The 18,163-nt window shown below is 38.3% G+C and overlaps 1 protein-coding gene across 3 annotated transcripts in view; it reads left to right on the forward strand.

Annotated features, from left to right (window-relative positions):
* The first annotated feature begins 280 nt into the window (after positions 1-280).
* LOC130914766 (cytochrome b5 reductase 4) overlaps positions 281-18,163 on the forward strand; it is a 50,045-nt gene continuing 32,162 nt past the window's right edge. Inside the window, exons 1-6 of one of the 3 annotated variants that reach the window (XM_057834256.1) lie at positions 281-399; positions 8,612-8,736; positions 8,813-8,966; positions 10,499-10,599; positions 13,214-13,298; positions 17,290-17,368. In XM_057834256.1, coding sequence (XP_057690239.1) covers positions 294-399; positions 8,612-8,736; positions 8,813-8,966; positions 10,499-10,599; positions 13,214-13,298; positions 17,290-17,368 — 650 coding nt within the window. In that variant the 5' untranslated portion in view covers positions 281-293. The other 2 variants (XM_057834258.1, XM_057834257.1) reach the window with 2 other exon arrangements.

Below are 18,163 nucleotides of genomic sequence, written 5' to 3' on the forward strand. Positions count from 1 at the left end.
TCGGAGAAAATGCGACAGTAACAAAAATAATACAATTAAGTGATAGTTATGAGGTAGATATATATAAATATACACATATATACTTTTTTACAGACGCAAATTTTTTCATTGTGACGTAATTTGTTTATACAGTAAGTTTAAAACATGCGAGTGAATAATATTTTAATGTCTTTTTAAGAATTCTTTTGCTTAGCTGCTCTTCTAAAAGTGATCTAGGGAGTCTTTTATTTTGAAGGAACAATAATCCATTTAACAGATTAGCATGTCAGCGACAGCCTTGGGCTGCATGGACAATGTCTGAAGACTCAGAGGATGATAACGATACCGACAGTGACGGGTCGGATGAACAAGGTTCATTTTTCAGAGCGTTGCTGATTGGTTTCAGTAATGGCATTATCAGTATGTATTCACTTTTTCAAGCTTTTGTAATAGAAATGATTTCATATGACAAATACTGTATGTGTGTTCGTGATAGAACATTGTGGGGAAAATGTATGAATACACGTTTTTATGTTTGCATAACAGTTACTAGTATTCATCTGTATTCGCTTGGTCATCATTTCTCGGTTTGAATGTTGGACAATAGACCTTTGCGATACTAGCAGTTTTAATCTAGCCCCATAGTTTTGAGTGGGTATACTGATTATACTCTCACTCACCAAGTCCTGTCATGATAATTACTGCATCGACTTATCGTCCAAACTATCATTTGCCATTTTATATATCGATTTATTGTCCGATATACTGTATGAAATGGGCAGCGATTGTTTCAGTGCGCAATAAATTACATGTCAATACAGTTTTTGTCAAACGCTAATTTCGCAATGTCCAAACAAAACACACTTTTTGTAAAGCTACATAAATTTATATTCATACATACATATATAAAATATTCTAAAACACAAAAACTCAAACTTTTACACCAAAGGAGCAGCTTGAAGCTTTCAAAATTTAATTATTTACACTGTACACATTGTTACTCACTTTTGGCTTCGTTTGCATCATTGTACTGTCCTCGCCAATACAGTGGATCTAAATCCTAGCAAGAAAGCGAGCTCAACTCTGAAATGTTGATGTCTGACATCCGTGTGGTTTGCTGACTTTACTTAGCTGCTCAATGATATCAACACTTACAGAGTGAAACTAAAATAAAAATAAAATTTAATGTGTTTCATTTTCAATAACAGCAATTGAAATTTGCGTTTAAAATTAGCTGTTACATCAAAAACAATCTGCACAAACGATTAGCCTGTATTACTAAGGATCCGCACATCATCAAAAACAATCACATAATATCGCCCCAAGTATTCAACCACAATTTAAAACGCACAATAAACAGTACAAAAAGTGTTATATACAGGTGTTGCCTCTGTGGAATTCTTCACACGCAACAAATGTGTGCACAGGCGTGCAGCTGCAATCTTTCCCCTCTCTTTCTCACTTGGCTGTGCGACTTCTTCGTGGGAGCAAAAGCGCTCTTCTTCGTTTGCGCGAATAGGTTCTTCTGCAGGTGTAAATGCGCTCTTAGTCGCTTGCTCTGCGCTTCCTGCACCAAAATAAAAGCATGCATCACAAAACAAAAGTCAACATGATTTAAATAAAATGACTGGAGACAAAATGGCGGATGATTCCAGAATTGTATGTAAAGTTGAATTCATCTAAGTTGGGTACGTCGTAACCCCTACCTACCTGTATGTATTAACTTCTACTAACTTTTATGTGTATTAGTGTAACCGGTGTTGCATAGATCCACGACGCGATCCGCCCTCTCATCCAGGTCAGGACTCGTACCCGCACGCACGACACATCCAGTACAGCAGGCTGACCACTCAGCCAAAAACAAGCTAGCAGCTTTGGTTTCCATCGCACCCTCTTGACGGTATCGGGAGGGAGGTTTCCACTCATTGCACACAACAGACCCGCATGTACCCGTTACATTGGTTCAGGTGTTACACCGTTCGATTCAAACCTTTGTTGTAAAAACTACGAAAGAAACATTTTCAGAACTTCCAAAATAAATGTCTGAATTTTATTAGCGAATTTAAAATGCCATATTTGAACATAACTTTAATTATATTAATATACACAATGAATGCAAACTTGTTAATAATCTCTTTACTAACCAGGCATGTAAAAAATAAATATTTGCTTTAAGACCACTCAATGTTGTCTGCCTGAATAAATAAATTATATATAACTAAAAAAAACTTCTTAGTCAGGGAATAACAAAAATAAGTAATGGTTGTACTGCTTTTGTCCACAAGCCTCTCTAAAGTGTATCAGTGGGTTGAGCAACTATGGAAAAATTCTAAATCGGGATTAATTAAACGTTTTACCCCAATTATGATTAATGTATCACTATCTGAAAAAATGTCTGCGTAGGCATAAAAATATTTTTTGGGGGGAATAGATAATGTAAAAAATAAATTCATACATTTTAATTAATAAATGAAATACACTAATACGTATTTTGTTTCGAAACTGTCAAGTCAACATCCTCTAGCCTTCTTTCCTTCAAAATCAGGCCGTTTACGAGAAGAAAAGCATCAGCATGTGTTTTATGACTCAAGACTTTCCAGTGAAACATTGGGACATGTCTCTCGAAGCAGCTTCTTGCTTATGTTTTTCTGGTTCTACAGTTTCCAGCAATGGCAACAATGGCAGTACACATGCATGCTAGAAAGTTCACGTACTACTACTAGGCTACTACAAAAACACATTCTATATTTCATTTTGTGTGTGTTGAAGTTGTTGCATTGGAAATATAAGCGCTCGTGAATTGTAATGCAAGTTCCCGCAGCTAGACAGTGCAATTACACACAAACACACTTGAAAACTAAAAGGTCTGATAAGCCTTGGTTTAACACACGGTTTTCACAAAGCACCTTATCCAACGTGACCCGGTAGCAGGCAAGGTGTCAGGTGGTGACCATATTATTGAAAATAAAAAACTTTTTCAACATATATATTTATTCCCAAAGTGAAATGCACTATTGTTCCAATATTTTCATTATTTATTTATCGATTTATACTAGTGCTGTCAAATTCATCGCGTTAACAGGCGGTAATTAACTTTTTAAATTAATTAATCACGTTGAAATATTTGACGCATTTAACGCGTGCGCAGAATGACCCGCTCATGCATTGCCTCAAACCGATTACAATGACGCAGTTATTTGCACATTGAGAGCTAAGAGGCAGAGAAAGGCGAGTGGACACAGGCGTTCATTGGACCGCGCCTTTTATTGGCATAAGCTTCGGCAACTCCTTCACAACAAACATAAGTATCATTTAGTGAAAGCACAACAAAAATAATATTCCTATCTCTCAAAAAATATAATGTTCACAAAAAGAAAAGCGCTTCAATCAGCATTATGAGGCCCTATTCTCACACATTTAAAAAACAATGCAAAGAGAACTGGCATTCCCAATCAAAATAGCTATGCAAAATTCACATAAAACTTACTCAGACTTTGGTCAAACTCTATTCAAACATTTCGTTTAGCCCAACAAATACACTGGGTGGCAATATTAAGTCACAATATACAAACTATCAGAGGTCTTGTACGTTGTGAAGCCAGCACTCAAATGAACGTGAATCACAATAGACTCAGTCTAAAAAAAAAAAAAACGGAGCTACGTCGTCAGTCAAGGGACAAAACACACTCATTGGCTTGACTTCTACGTAATTTAAAACTCGCCATTGACATCTTGTGGTGTATTTCAATCACTACCTTACATAGTTAAAGACACTGCGGAGAAACGGCAGGGAGCCCATGTGGCGTCACCGCTCGGCGTACGTCAACAATGGCGAGCTACTAGTTTATTTTTTGATTGAAAATTTATAAATTTGTTTCAAACGAAAACATTAAGAGGGATTTTGATATAAAATTACTCTAACTTGTACTAACATTTATCTTTTAAGAAGTCTTTCAGTTTCAGTTTATTCACACATCGTATCATGGTACATAACAGTGGATCCCTTTAACAGAACGAATGTTAATAATGTTAATGCCACCTTGTGGATTTACTGTTATAATAAACAATTACAGTACTTATTGAAGGGAAAAGGTACCGTCATCGCACACACCATATAATTGTTTGCATTAGTCTAACACATTCATCTATCTATTGTTTAAGCAGACTCCACGACATTCCCTTTGACACAGTAAAGTGAATCACCTTATCCGGGCTAATGAGGGGGAGATGAGAAAAATGGTACAGTTTCTCGTAGGCACCGTCTAATTGTTTGCATTACTCTAACACACGTAATATAATTATTTAGGAAATAGTATAATTTTCATATTTCCGGTAGGACTGCACTACTAATATAAAATAAATAGCACACCATAGTTTAATGAGAAGAAACAGAAGAGATACACAATGCCGTCTTATCACAGAAGCCCAACGCATGCGTCACCAACAAGATTGACGCACCAACTCTTGCAATCAGCTCTCCCAGCAAACTCCAAGGACAAAGCGCTTTGTCCTAAAACAAGTAGAGATAGCCTGGACAACAAAGTTGATAGCGGGCGTCCCATCCGCGCACGAACCTAAGCCGCCCAAAACCAGCCACAGAGGGGAAGACCCAAAAGCAACGCCCAGACACACCTTCGACACGGCCCGCTTCACCAAGGGCTTTAAAAAGACTGGACACTGAGATAACAGATTTTGCTGCTCGGAAGCATGTAGCCTTGTTTTGGATCCAGAATTGTCCCTCTGTCATCTGTTTTTTGCCTTGTTTTTGACCATTGTCGACGAATAAATTGTCAACCTGCTTTCGGCGAGTCTTTTTCAAACTTTTGGAACATGGAGTCAGTACAAAGGGTTAATGTCAGCGAGAACGCGCAAAGTTCTGCCTTCCCGGTTGGCGTGCGCGGGGGCAGCATCGGCCGAGCGGCACTTGTTTTGGCTGTCGCTGTTTCCGTGCGTATTGGCTGGGGAGGCGAATTTCAACATTATGTACAGTATGTTGAATGTATAAATCTGTCTTGTGTCTTATCTCTCCAATCCAACAATAATTTACTGAAAAATATGGCATAATTTAGAGATGGTCTTAATTGCTATTAATTATGATTAATTAATTTTTAAGCTGTGATTAACTCAATTAAAAATTTTAATCGTTTGAAAACCCTAACCCCCCCCCCCTAAAAAAAATCGACCTATACACTTTTTATTTCTTCCCAACACCGGGGGGGTGCTGCAGCACCCTCAGCATCCCACTTTCCATGCCACTACATTGCACATTCAATCGTCTGTCTAGCTTTTAGTAATAACATGTCGTTGTTGCGGATGATGTTGTTGAGTCTCGATAGCTCATTGAGTGGACGTGTTGTCGTGTTTGGCCGCTCATGTCTGTCGTGACTCTGATAACTCAGCCGGAACGCGCACGGCTAAAGAGTTCCCCCTCGGAACTCAACATTCTCCACCAGGGGTCGCGTTAACCCGATATTTTCCGTCGTTGACCGGTTTTTTAAAATGGTGACGGAAAAAGCTGAAGTCCGTCCGTCATTTTGACAGGTTGCAATTCACACCCCAGACCACAGGGTGGCGAGTTAGCATATTAATTAGCTATTGTCTCTCTTAATGCATGACGTCGTTGGCTCTTCTGTCAGAATATTGTAGCGTCACCGGGGTCTGGCGGCGGCACCGTGATTGACACATCAACGCGAGGTTCTTATTGGTGCACCCGGTGTGCCAGTGCGTCATCCAATTGATGGACAAGATTGCCACCTGTGTATAGACCCCAATCACATGACGTCACAACTCCGCCCCCCTGACTGGAGCCACCATATCGTCATGTTTACACATTACCGCTACGTACATGCCTCCTATTACAGCGTGTTTTTCTGCTCGTTAATATTAATAATCAAAATGGTGAAGGCGTGTGTGGCGGTTGGGTGCTGTAACAGAGAAGATAGACGGAGAGACTTAAGTTCTACCGTATTCTGAGAGACCCGAAGATGAGAGCGCGATGGACTGCTGTAATTCGACAAGAAATCTGGGCACCAAACGATCACCACAGACTGTGTAGTAGTCATTTTATATCTGGTAAGATGCATTTAATATATATTTAGAATATTTTGGGTTGGCGGTAAGCAGAGTAAAAAGGGAGAAAAATACCACGACTTCCGTGTCAAATTTTTCGCCGCCAAGCAAGCGTTACAATATTAATTAAAAATGAATAAAAACTAAACTATTGAATATGTCATCATTATCATTTTAAAAATTTAAGTGACGGGTAAAAATAGACTATGACCGGATTTTTATGACCCTGTCAGTCAAAATGACAGACAACGAAAATGTCTAGCGCAACCTCTGTTCTCCACATTAGTTCCATGGGTGAATTCTGCTATAATGTAGTGGTCACTACATCGTCAGCTGGTTGAGTATCTGGTTGAGTCAATCTGATCTCTTTGCTAAAGAAATACAACCCTTTAATAATGGGAATATACAGAACCCCTAAAGAGACATCGACAGAAATGAAAAAAATTTAAACCATCCGGTGAACATCAGATATTATGTGGTAAGCACAAGATTGTTTCTAGTGCATGCCAGAAACAATCTGGTAAACATTAGCATTGTATAAGATTTAAGATAGCCAACTTTTGCTCTGCAAGTTAGCCAATTGTTCTTTTGTTGAACTTAGATTCTCATTTATTGACTTTTTTTTTAATATCGTTTGAGGCTAAGCTCAAGCGCTAGTTGAATCCAAGATTGAAGTAAAGTTCAACTTAATCATTTATGATCATTTTTAGCACACCGGAACTGCTGGTGTCTGATGCGCGCCTGAGCTTGGCCTCAAACTAAATAAAAATAAATAAATAAATAAATTAGGATCTTACAAAATAGGAGTGGGAACCTCTTGGTACCTCACGATACGATTTGCGATACAAAGCTCACGATAACGATGATCTGCTATATAATTCTAATGTTTACCAGATTCGTTTCTGGTGCGTACCACACACTATCGGGTAATGTGACGATGGCTTAAATGTATTTTATTTCTGTCGATGTCCCTTAATGACAGGGGTCCCCAAACTTTTTCCTGTGAGGGCCACATAATTTTTCCCTTCTCTGATGAGGGGCCAGGGTCAGTTTGTAACAGAAAAGGTGTGATGATTGCAGGAGTGCCTAAATGTAAAAAATTATTGTTTTTCAGAAAGCCACAATCAAATAACCCTTTCTGGATTCTTCAGGGAACAAAAGTAAATAAAATAAAAATAATAATAAGAATATAATATAATTTTCAGGCCGAGATGATGAGGCGGACTCAGCTGCGGAGGTTCAGGCAAAACTTTATTTTGAAAACACAGGTTCTTCCGCTGACATGCGGGGATGAGATAAAGTACAAACAAAAACCGTTCCAACAGAGGAATGAGTCAGGATGACTAGAAACAAAATAAGGTTTCAAACACAAAGCGCTCCAAACGGGAGGTAAGGCAAAAACATAAAGCGCTCCGAAAGGAGGAAAAATTCAAGCTGGCTAGGATCAAAAGTTACAAACACAAAGCACTCCAAATGGAGGATAATGTACAGAATAACTATGATAGCTATGGCGAGAGGCTGACGTGACTGACCTTATATGAAAGACACTTCTGCATAAGACAAGGGAAACTAAGGCAATATATACACAGGGGGTAATGGGGAACAGGTGGAAACAATAGGTGATTAGGTGACCAGAGGAAGGGCAAGTACGCAGACACGAGGAGGGCGAAGCCTTCAAAATAAAACAGGAAATGACATGGCATGACAATAATATAATATAATATAATATAATATAATATAATATAATATAATATAATATAATATAATATAATATAATATAATATAATATAATATAATATAATATAATAACACTATTAATTAAATAGATAATAACCAAATAACCCTCTATGGGTAACATAATATAATACAATACAATACAATATAATATAATATTATACAATGTAATAACACTATTAATTAAATAGATAATAACTAAATAACCCTCTCTGGGTTCTTCACAGAAAAAAAGCCAGGAAATAAATAACACTATTGGGGGGGGGGGGGGGGGGGGGATGTTCAAATGTGGGGGCGGGCCGTAGTTTGGGGACCCCTGCTTCATGATGTAAAAAAATTTGTGATGAAAGCAATTCCACTGCAATAAAAAATAAAAAACAAAAGGGGAAATTAGACATCCGTGGCGTACAGACATGAGGACAAAAATGGGTGACGTCACCAGGAGCCAGCCGGAAGAGTGTTCTGTCGCAAGATGGCTGTTAGTGGTTACACCGCTCACTCCGCTGTAATAACATCTATATAGCGGCATATCTATGATCTCTATGGACACGCGACTCAAGCGCTGCTAAATTATGTTGTAATAATGGTTAATCAGTGGATCATGTCGCTCATTACGTAGGTAGCTGTGACATATGTTAACATGCTTCTTATTTTGAGAATTCGGTGAGCTCGTTCTATAGTTTAGGATAGCGTTGTTCCTCGGTTGTGTTGCTCAACAGTGTTGACAGAGATGTGTAGAAAGGAAGACAGTTGCGAGTCTCCTGTTTATCTTGCAGCAAGGTTGAACGCATTTTTGCTTATTTCATTTTAAGTGAGGTTTCTTTCATAGATTTTCTGTGTAAGACGAGTTGTCTGCGAGGCATTCGCAACATGTTGAACATTCCATCTCAGTCGTTCCCTGCGCCGAGCTCTCAGCAGCGGGTAGCTCAGCCCGGCCAGTCGGGGAGGACCAAGGTAACGAAGGCACAATCTTTTTGATTTATTTATTGGAAATGCGTCCTGAAATATATGGCTGTCCTTTGTAATGAAGGTTGCCTTGAAACCAGGCCACAGTCTTATGGACTGGATTCGGTTCTCAAAAAGTGGAAAAGATCTAACCGGCTTCCGGGGGCGTCTGATCGAAGTTACCCATGAAGAATTGAAGAAACACAACTCCAGGAATGACTGCTGGACTAGTATACGAGGTGAGCATCCACAGCCTTTCACAAGAGATGTCAACTTCCGGTCTGGTGCTGTGGCAACATCGCACCTGACCATGTGGTAGGGCTGGGCGATATGGCCTTAAGTACATATGACGGTAAACGATAAATGACGATACATTCACCCAAGTGGACTGTAAATATAATTTGAAAATCTGAGTCAATGCATGGAATACAAATGATCTGTTTCTTGTTGATTTTTTTTGGCTTACAAGCTTTAAATTTAACATATTTAACAATTGTACATGCAGTCTAAACATTAAGCGTATAAAAATTTCTTGTAAACAAAAATAATTCAAGTATGAACATTTATTACAGCTTTTATGACTTGAACAATGTACAACATTATAAAAATCAATACGACAACTGTGCAAACGTCATTATAACACAAATACCTTACAGCTTAAACAGTACACTTCAAACAGACAACTTATTGTTAATGGCTACTGTGACATAAATACTCAACACAAATGTTTACTTCAAGGTTTAAGTTTTTTTTCCAGAGCATGTTTTTTAAATACATGCACGCTCATATGCACCCCCCACACAGACACACAAACAAACACAAACAAATTAAAGCTATATTGCACTTATGCCAATGAAACATTTAAGATTTTACGATGGCAGTAATGACACAGAATAAAGCAAGCACATACAGTAAAATAGCTGTGGCCATTGAACAGTCATATTATAGGCTTAACTGTTGGATTATAATTTGTGTTGAGTGCTTTACCATCATAAAATCTATCAAAGAAATCACCTACACACACAGATACAAAATAACGTGACATACTAATTGCTAGATGCAGTCTGTGCACAATCCACTCATTAAATTCAGCCGTTTTGACAAGGTTAGAGCCACTGTCCGACTGTCATTCGTTTGTGCTGAAAACTTTTTGTTTGTGCTGCGATCGTTTTTGAGGTATTAACAATTCTTTTATAAGTCAATCTGAGGTCAACCAGCGCCCCATTGTGAATACAAATGGTGTCAATAGTTTATGCTTCGTTTGTGGTATTTTGTGTTGTAAAACGTTTTGTTTGTCCTGCTATCGTTTTTGAGATATTGATTTCGATTGGTGATGTCACTCAGCCCCCCATTTATTGCAAAATGGACCCAAAATTGTCCCATTCGTTTGTGCTTGTTTGGCCTGTAAAAAATTTCGTTTGTGCTTCTATCATTTTATAGATATTGAGATATTAATTTCGAGTTTCACAATTAGATTGGCCATAACAGAGGTCTGACTTAAACCCCATTGAGAATCTCTAGGGATGTTCGCGTGCTGAGGCAACACTCCCTCCTCCATCCAAAAAAAGCGCTAAGATCTGTAAAGTTTTGCAGTCAAAGCTACACAAGGTAAACATATTTCACGTCTGTATAAAAACTAATCTGAAAACGCACACAGACTACCTGTACTTTGTTTAACATTGGCCCCTAACATTTGCACCTTCACTGATTTTATTGATATAAGATGAGGGTTACTCTGCTACCTAAATTAATTATTGTGTCATATTTGTAGGTATGGTGTATAATGTCACCCCCTACATGGACTATCACCCTGGTGGAGAAGACGAGCTGATGAAGGCAGCGGGCATAGATGGCACCGACCTCTTTGATCAGGTGTGGATGTTTAAGGGGGTGTATTGCATATTTTTCGCACATATAGTATAATTTTAAAGTTCAGTCAAGTTAGTTTTACCTCTAGTAATAATAAAGGGTTCAGTGTTGTTTTCATCAACAATAACGAAAATATTTAGGCGACAGTTTTTTCATGACGATGATGTCTCGATGGAGAGCTATACTTAATTATTTTTACTGTTTTTAGTCTTTGTCTAATTGTCTTTTAAATGATTGTACGGCGACCTTGAGTACCAGTAAGGCGCCTTCAAATAAAATGTATTATTATTATTATTATTATTAAAACGTAGCTTAGTAGACTAGAACATAATGAGGCTAATGCCAGTTTTCGTTTGACAAGACGACAACAGGACGAAAATCCAACATCGTTTCTGTCATATGCTGGGGTGAAAGTGGCTAGAATTTCTCCCGAACTCCCTGTATAGTTTAAACCAGGGGTCATGAATTAAAAATCCTCTGGGTCCGAAATTAAAAAATTACAACAATCTCGGGTCCGGAAATATTTTTAATGCTTTTTTTCCAAAAAATACAAACGTATCTTTACGTGGCCATGCTGATAATTATAACATTCAAAAATGTAAATAAAATATAAAAAATATTTTTATAGTAAGTAATGAATAATTATTAATTCCGCTATTTTTTGAGAACCGATGGCAGAGTTCATAGGGAAACTTTGCGAAAAAGCTGCGTGCTTCGTCTCATAGTGCCTTTTCAAATTGCTGCTTTTACAAGCGCTACTGTTGTTATGCCATTCCTTACTACGCGGTGAAACGTCTACACAACGCTAAGCGCGCTTACGCAAGCATCCGCACGCATGTGCACATCGGTCAGAAGTGGCGAGTACTCACTATTTTTATTTATTTATTTTTTTTTAGAACCTTTTCTTGCCTCAAAAATACTTTTTGCATGTATTACCCTCTCATACTTTTAACCATTGTGTTTTTTTGTGTTAGCTTTGAAGCAGTTGACCTCATTAGTCACGTAGCGTACTTAAACTGTCCTTATTTGGTATAACTGAATTTAAGTATTTTCTTAAGGCATTTTTAGTACGTTCTGCCTGTATGCATCCAAACAAAACAAGTTTAGCGCGCACGGTAGTACTTTGGGTGTCAAATTCGACTAATGTAGGACGTTTCGCCGATGTAGCAGATTTTGGCAGAACACTGTCTCTGAACAGATGAGGCTTAGCGGTCTTGTGCTGCCGCCAGGTAAAATGAACAAAAATGTGTTGGTCTACTCCTCCCTAAACACTCTGTTTTCTGCATCAATCTTGCGTAGATTTGAGCATGCCATTTGCCGTACCTTTTCGCCTCTTCCTCCAACTTCATCCGGCTCAGTTTTTGGCTGTCACTTTGCGGAGTCTGTAAAGAGATTGTGAGACATGCTGTTCTAAAAATAACTTTCAAATGCTTCACTCCCATTGGCTGGCTCACGCGCGTCACCGCTAAGGTTTTTGTTTGTTGCCCACCTCCGCTCTGCAAATTCGCAGAAAAAAAAAAAGATTTTTGTTATTGAGATCTGGTCCAGACGGCTTGGGGGTCCGGAACCGAACCGAGGTCCGCGGTTCCATGACCTCTGGTTTATACTTACTGTAATAGTAGAACTCACAGACCAAATGCAGTAATTTGGTCTGTGTATGTTGATTCCAGAGATATTGCAATTGTCAAGTACAGAATTCTGCATCCTAATATACAACAGAGGCGTGGAAACATTAGCGTTCTATTGTCGAGTCACAGATAAGGTGATGTCTTCTGCTGATAGACATTATCATCCCAGTTTCCGTTTTCCTGTGTTCCCGTCTGTAGGCGTCGTGACCTGTTGACCTGTTAGTTTACTGAGCTTAACGATTTATTGTACCTCGACTCTGGGTGATAAGTCCCAGACGCATTCCAAGGCAAGTAGGGAAGCAAAATATGAAGTCATCTTAAGTGAACAACGATTACTTTCTGACAGAGTCAGACAGTGTTCATGTGACTGAGTGGACGTCTACTAAAAATGTGATCATGCTGTTAAATCTGATGAATAGAATATCAAGTACATTTAAATTGGTGTTATCATCATACGATTAAGGCTATACGATAGTAATAATGTATTCCATTATGCACATGTATGGAGAATATAAATAAACGAGATCGGACGCAATTTTATTAAATTCCCACACTGTCTATGCAAGACACAGCGTTTCAGCAGCTCCCATCTGCAGACAGAGATTTGCCGAGTTCTCAAATTCATGAATGGTTCAGAATACAATTCCGGATGTGTTTTTAACGAGGGATTAATCACATAACAACATTAAAAGCTCGAAGTCTATTTTAGTTAAGTCATTCCTTTAGCCAGGTACGACTACAGAGAGTCCATGCTTTGCCAACCCATGGACAAACTCAAATTATTTGCCAACCCCCGCACCCTCACCTGAGTAAAAACTCCTTTATATAGCACTAAATGATCAAAAGATCCCTAAGGCCTTCACAACATTTGACATCAATATTTTAAGTAAATCTTGTAAATAAAAGCAATTATTTCAATCAATGGTGACATCCCCGATCTAAAAGAATCAACAAACAAAAAAATCTCACAAACGTGTGTTTGTCCACAGGTTCATCGGTGGGTTAACTATGAGTCCATGTTGAAAGAATGCCTGGTGGGTCGGATGGCTACAAAGCCCACTACAGCAATTAAAGGTAGGTTCAGTACTTACAGCCATGAGTTATGACAGAGCACCTGAATGGCGTACTGCATGCTGCACATCACTTCTTCTCGTTAATATTCATGACGTTAGTAACTGTTGCTAAGGGGAACACGCTACCGTTTGTCCCCAATAGTAAATGAATGGAAATAATGTACTAAGGAGATGTTTACAGAGCTAAACCTAGCAATACTGTCCGAAAATGATGTCCGTGGTGCCAAATTCACTGGTAAAGATGTGGAAGAACATACAAATGTTCAGTTAAAGAGATGGCTTGAGTGCCGAGGGCTGAAAAAGAGCTGAGCTGATCCACACCTTTTTCCTTACGCCACTGACAATGACGTTCTCCTGTTTCAAGAAGCTATCCTTTACCCCCATATGCCCTGTCCTTCTTATATATTATATCCTCTGGTTGTCTTACGTCTCTGACCGTTCTTGGGGGTAATTTATATTGTTAGTTTTGTGTAGCCATTGCAAATTCAACTCAGTGACAGCCAACAAACTATTTTAATTTTTTCATCAATAACAAATCTTAATTGTATTAATTTTTTTACACTGCCCTCTTACTAAAGTTGTTTCTTTTTAAACAATAGTGGCAGTCAGATACAACTTTATTTTTTTTCAGGTCATTCATTGTCAGTCTGTAGCAGCACGGCAAAATGCCACGTTAAAAAATAAGTAAAAAAATAAATCAAAATGGCTTACCTCTTTGGGGGACGCTGCGGCAGGCAATGGGTCGGGATTGTCATTTGTAGGTGAATGACTTCACCTTGCTGGCATTAAACTGGTCTTTCGGATGTCTGCACAAGCTGATTCATTGTTTACATTTTTTCCTCTGAGTCTTTGGTTTTGGGAAACGTATGAAGAAAACATCTTTCATATGTGGACGGTCGTAATGTCTAGAGTTGTTTCTAGTTTGATCGGGATGTTCGTTTTTGAAAGATTACCGGAGAAAACTAGCAGAAATTTACCACTTTATGATGCGACGTCATGGTCTAAAAATAGCATTCGTGCGGTACGCTATTTCCAAAGCAAGAAGCAGGGTTCTATTTCATAAATGTATACATTTATATATACTTATTTTACACGCCGTGGAATTGAAGTTCAGACTTACAAAATAAGGAAACACTTCTATATTAAACATTGTAAAACGTTAGCATTGCTACATTGAGGCTAATGGAAAAAAGACCATGTACTAACCACTTTACTCTGCTATAAAACATTGACAGTCTTCTCCACAACGCAAAATTGCGGTTAAAAGCTGATACATCAAACATGAAAACTTGCGGGGTTAAAGAATTTGCAAGCGATGCGAACAAAAGAAAAAGAAATCTATTACTGATACACCATGCGTGACAAAAGAGAAGTGCATTTTGTTTTTGTTATTTTACTGAGTGTAAAGCTTATGGTTAGTGGCTTAGCAAACGTACTTCCGGTAAACATTTTAGAATAAAAACATTTTTTTTCTGGATTTCTGGAGGCAATTTTATGAACCTCAGATTCTACACTAAAAATATATTTAAAATGACACCCATTATGAAAAATCTGATTGGCAATGATAATAATAATAATAATAATAATAATAATAATAGTAATAAAGGATAATAATTTGGCTTCAAATTTGGTGCGTGCGCACTTTATAGGATTAGATGGCAGTCATTTTGGATTAAATTAACACTTTTAATGGGCTCTAATTGGTAGCCAAAAAAAAAAGACATTGGGTTTCTCACCTATTTCATATTCTGCACCTAAGTTAAATAATAAACATAACTACTTTAAAATGACTCATTATGCATTGTGTTTTAATTATTTTAATATAATTTGTTTTATTTAAGAATCACAATTTATCGCATTTCAATAGGTGATTAGGATCTATTGTAACCACAGTTGTGGTCAAAAGTTTACATACACTTGTGAAGAACATAATGTCATGGCTCTCTTGAGTTTCCAGTTATTTCTACAACTCTGATTTTTCCCTGATAGAGTGATTGGAACAGATACTTCTCTGTCACAAAAAACATTCATGAAGTTTGGTTCTTTTATGACTTTGTTATGGGTGAACAGAAAAAAATGATCAAATCTGCTGGGTCAAAAATATACATACAGCTGCGCTAATATTTGGTAACATCTCCCTTGGCCATTTTCACTTCAATTAGGCGCTTTTGGTAGCCATCCACAAGCTTCTGGCAAGCTTCTGGTTGAATCTTTGACCACTCCTCTTGACAGAATTGGTACAGTTTAGTTAAATTTGATGGCTTTCTGACATGGACTTGTTTCTTCAGCATTGTCCACAAGTTTTCAATGGGGTTTAAGTCAGGACTTTGGGAAGGCCATTCGAACACTTTAATTCTAGCCTGATTTAGCCATTCCATTACCACTTTTGATGTGTGTTTGGGGTCATTTTCCTGTTTGAACACCCAACTGCGCCCAAGACCCAATCATCGGGCTGATGACGTTAGGTTATCTTGAAGAATTTGAAGGTAATCCTCCTTCTTCATTATCACATTTACTCGCTGTAAAGCACCAGTTCCATTGGAAGCAAAACAGCCCCACAGCATAATACTACCACCACCGTGCTTGACGGTAGGCATGGTGTATTTGGGATTAAAAGGCCTCACCTTTTCTCCTCCAAACATATTGCTGGGCATTGTGGCCAAACAGCTCAATTTTGGTTTCGTCTGACCACAGAACTTTCCTCCAGAAGGTCTTATCTTTGTCCATGTGATCAGCAGCAAACCTCAGTCGAGCCTTAAGGTGCCGCTTTTGGAGCAAGGGTTTCCTTCTTGCACGGTAGCCTCTCAGTCCATGGAGATGCAAAACACGCTTGACTGTGGACACTGACACCTGTGTTCCAGCAGCTTCTAGTTCTTGACAGATCTGCTTTTTGGTGATTCTCGGTTGAATCTTCACCCTCCTGACCAATTTTCTCTCAGCAGCAGGTGATAGCTTGCGTTTTCTTCCTGATCGTGGCAGTGACAAAACAGTGCCATGCACTTCATACTTACAAACAATTGTTTGCACTGTTGCTCTTGGGACCTGCAGCTGCTTTGAAATGGCTCCAAGTGACTTTCCTGACTTGTTCAAGTCAATGATTCGCTTTTCCAGATCCATGTATGTAGATTTTTGACCCAGCAGATTTGATCACTTTTTCTGTTAACCCATAATAAGGTCATAAAAGAACCAAACTTCATGAATGTTTTTTGTGACACAGAAGTATCTGTTCCAATCACTCTGTCGGAGAAAAATCAGAGTTGTAGAAATAACTGGAAACTCAAGAGAGCCATGACATTATGTTCTTCACAAGTTAATGTAAACTTTTGACCACAACTGTATATTCTAGGTTGAATAGGTTAAAATAAAAAATGGGCAATAATTTATGACAATAATAAAACGTGAACGAATTACCCCCATGCTATCGTCACTCCAATGGCTTCTAGGTCATTTGAGAATTGGTTTTAAACTTTTGCTGTTTGTTTTTATAGCGGTGCTCTTTCCAACTTGTCCGAGATTTTAACCTTCCGTAACCCCGGCACGGCGCTTCGTTCTTCCGGCAAGCTCCTTCTTCAAGTTCCAAAAACAACAGTGGGGTGCTCGATCTTTTGCGGTTGTTTCTGCCCATGTTGTGGAATAGCCTACCCTCTGACATCTGTACCATGACTAATTTAGGCCTTTTAAAATCTAGGTTAAAGACCCAATTTTAAGACGAGCTTTTTCTCCTGATTAGGGTAGCCTGACTTTTAGGGTTTTAGTGTGTTCGGATTTCATCAGTTTGTATTTGATGTAACAACTTTTAACGTGATGCGTTGTTTTGTTTTTTTTCCACAGTTTTATTGTATAATTCTTTCCTGTTTTTTGTAAATCATGTACTATATTTTTGCTTTGTTGTAAAAACCTTTTAGGACCTCTTAGATTTTGTAAAGGGCTGTATGAATACATTTGATTTGATTCCTGTTATTTTGACTAATCCCCCCTGATATTCTCCTCAGCTATTAACCCACCACCTCAACCAGTCTTCACCCCCTCAAACCAAATGGCTCCTCTGGCTGTCAAAGACTCTCGTCCTCGGTATGGAAAAAAACAAAACATTTACAATATAATAAAAGGTGGGTAGAGTATCCAAACATTTTACTCGAGTAAGAGTAGCTTCTAAAGTTACTTCTAAATAACATTACTCAAGTAAAAGTAGTCATCCAAAAATTTACTCAAGTACAAGTAAAAAAGAATTTGTTGAAAAGAATACTCAAGTAATGAGTAACATTGTGAGTAACTGCTAACAATACCTGATTTAAAAAATAATAATGGTGTATTTTTTTTTTCTTAGCACAACTTCATCTATATGAACTCTTATTATTATACTGTGCAATATCCCAGTTGTTCCCAACCTTTTTTTTCCACCACAGACCAGTATGATATGGGCCTTTTTTTTTTCACGGACCGGCAATGTTTGGCAGAAAATTACAGTAAATATAAAATAACACGATGGGGCTAAAAACGAACATTAGGTGCAGGGAAAATAACTCACCATACACTGAATCAACCTTTTTTTTAACAGTGGCCTCACCTAAAACTTGAAGGCAAATATCCTTGGTCACAGGCATAATGATTTTCTTGGCTTTAGCAATATTGATCGCCACTAGGTATGATGCTCTCAGTATATTGGCTTTTGTTGCCTCGTTTGCTAGCTTTTAGCCATATATTATGCAGAATGGACTTGGTTGTAGGCTCCTCCTTTGGCTCAGCAGGTGGCCTTTTCCCCATTAAAAAAAGCTGTCCAAAGACGTCGCCTCTCACAGCACACGGCCAACAGCAGCTAACGTTACTATTTACACTGACGGACGCTAGGCTGCTATATAGGTGTGC

This window comes from Corythoichthys intestinalis, chromosome 4 (genome assembly GCF_030265065.1).
Source record: "Corythoichthys intestinalis isolate RoL2023-P3 chromosome 4, ASM3026506v1, whole genome shotgun sequence".
Taxonomy (NCBI): Eukaryota; Metazoa; Chordata; class Actinopteri; order Syngnathiformes; family Syngnathidae; genus Corythoichthys; species Corythoichthys intestinalis.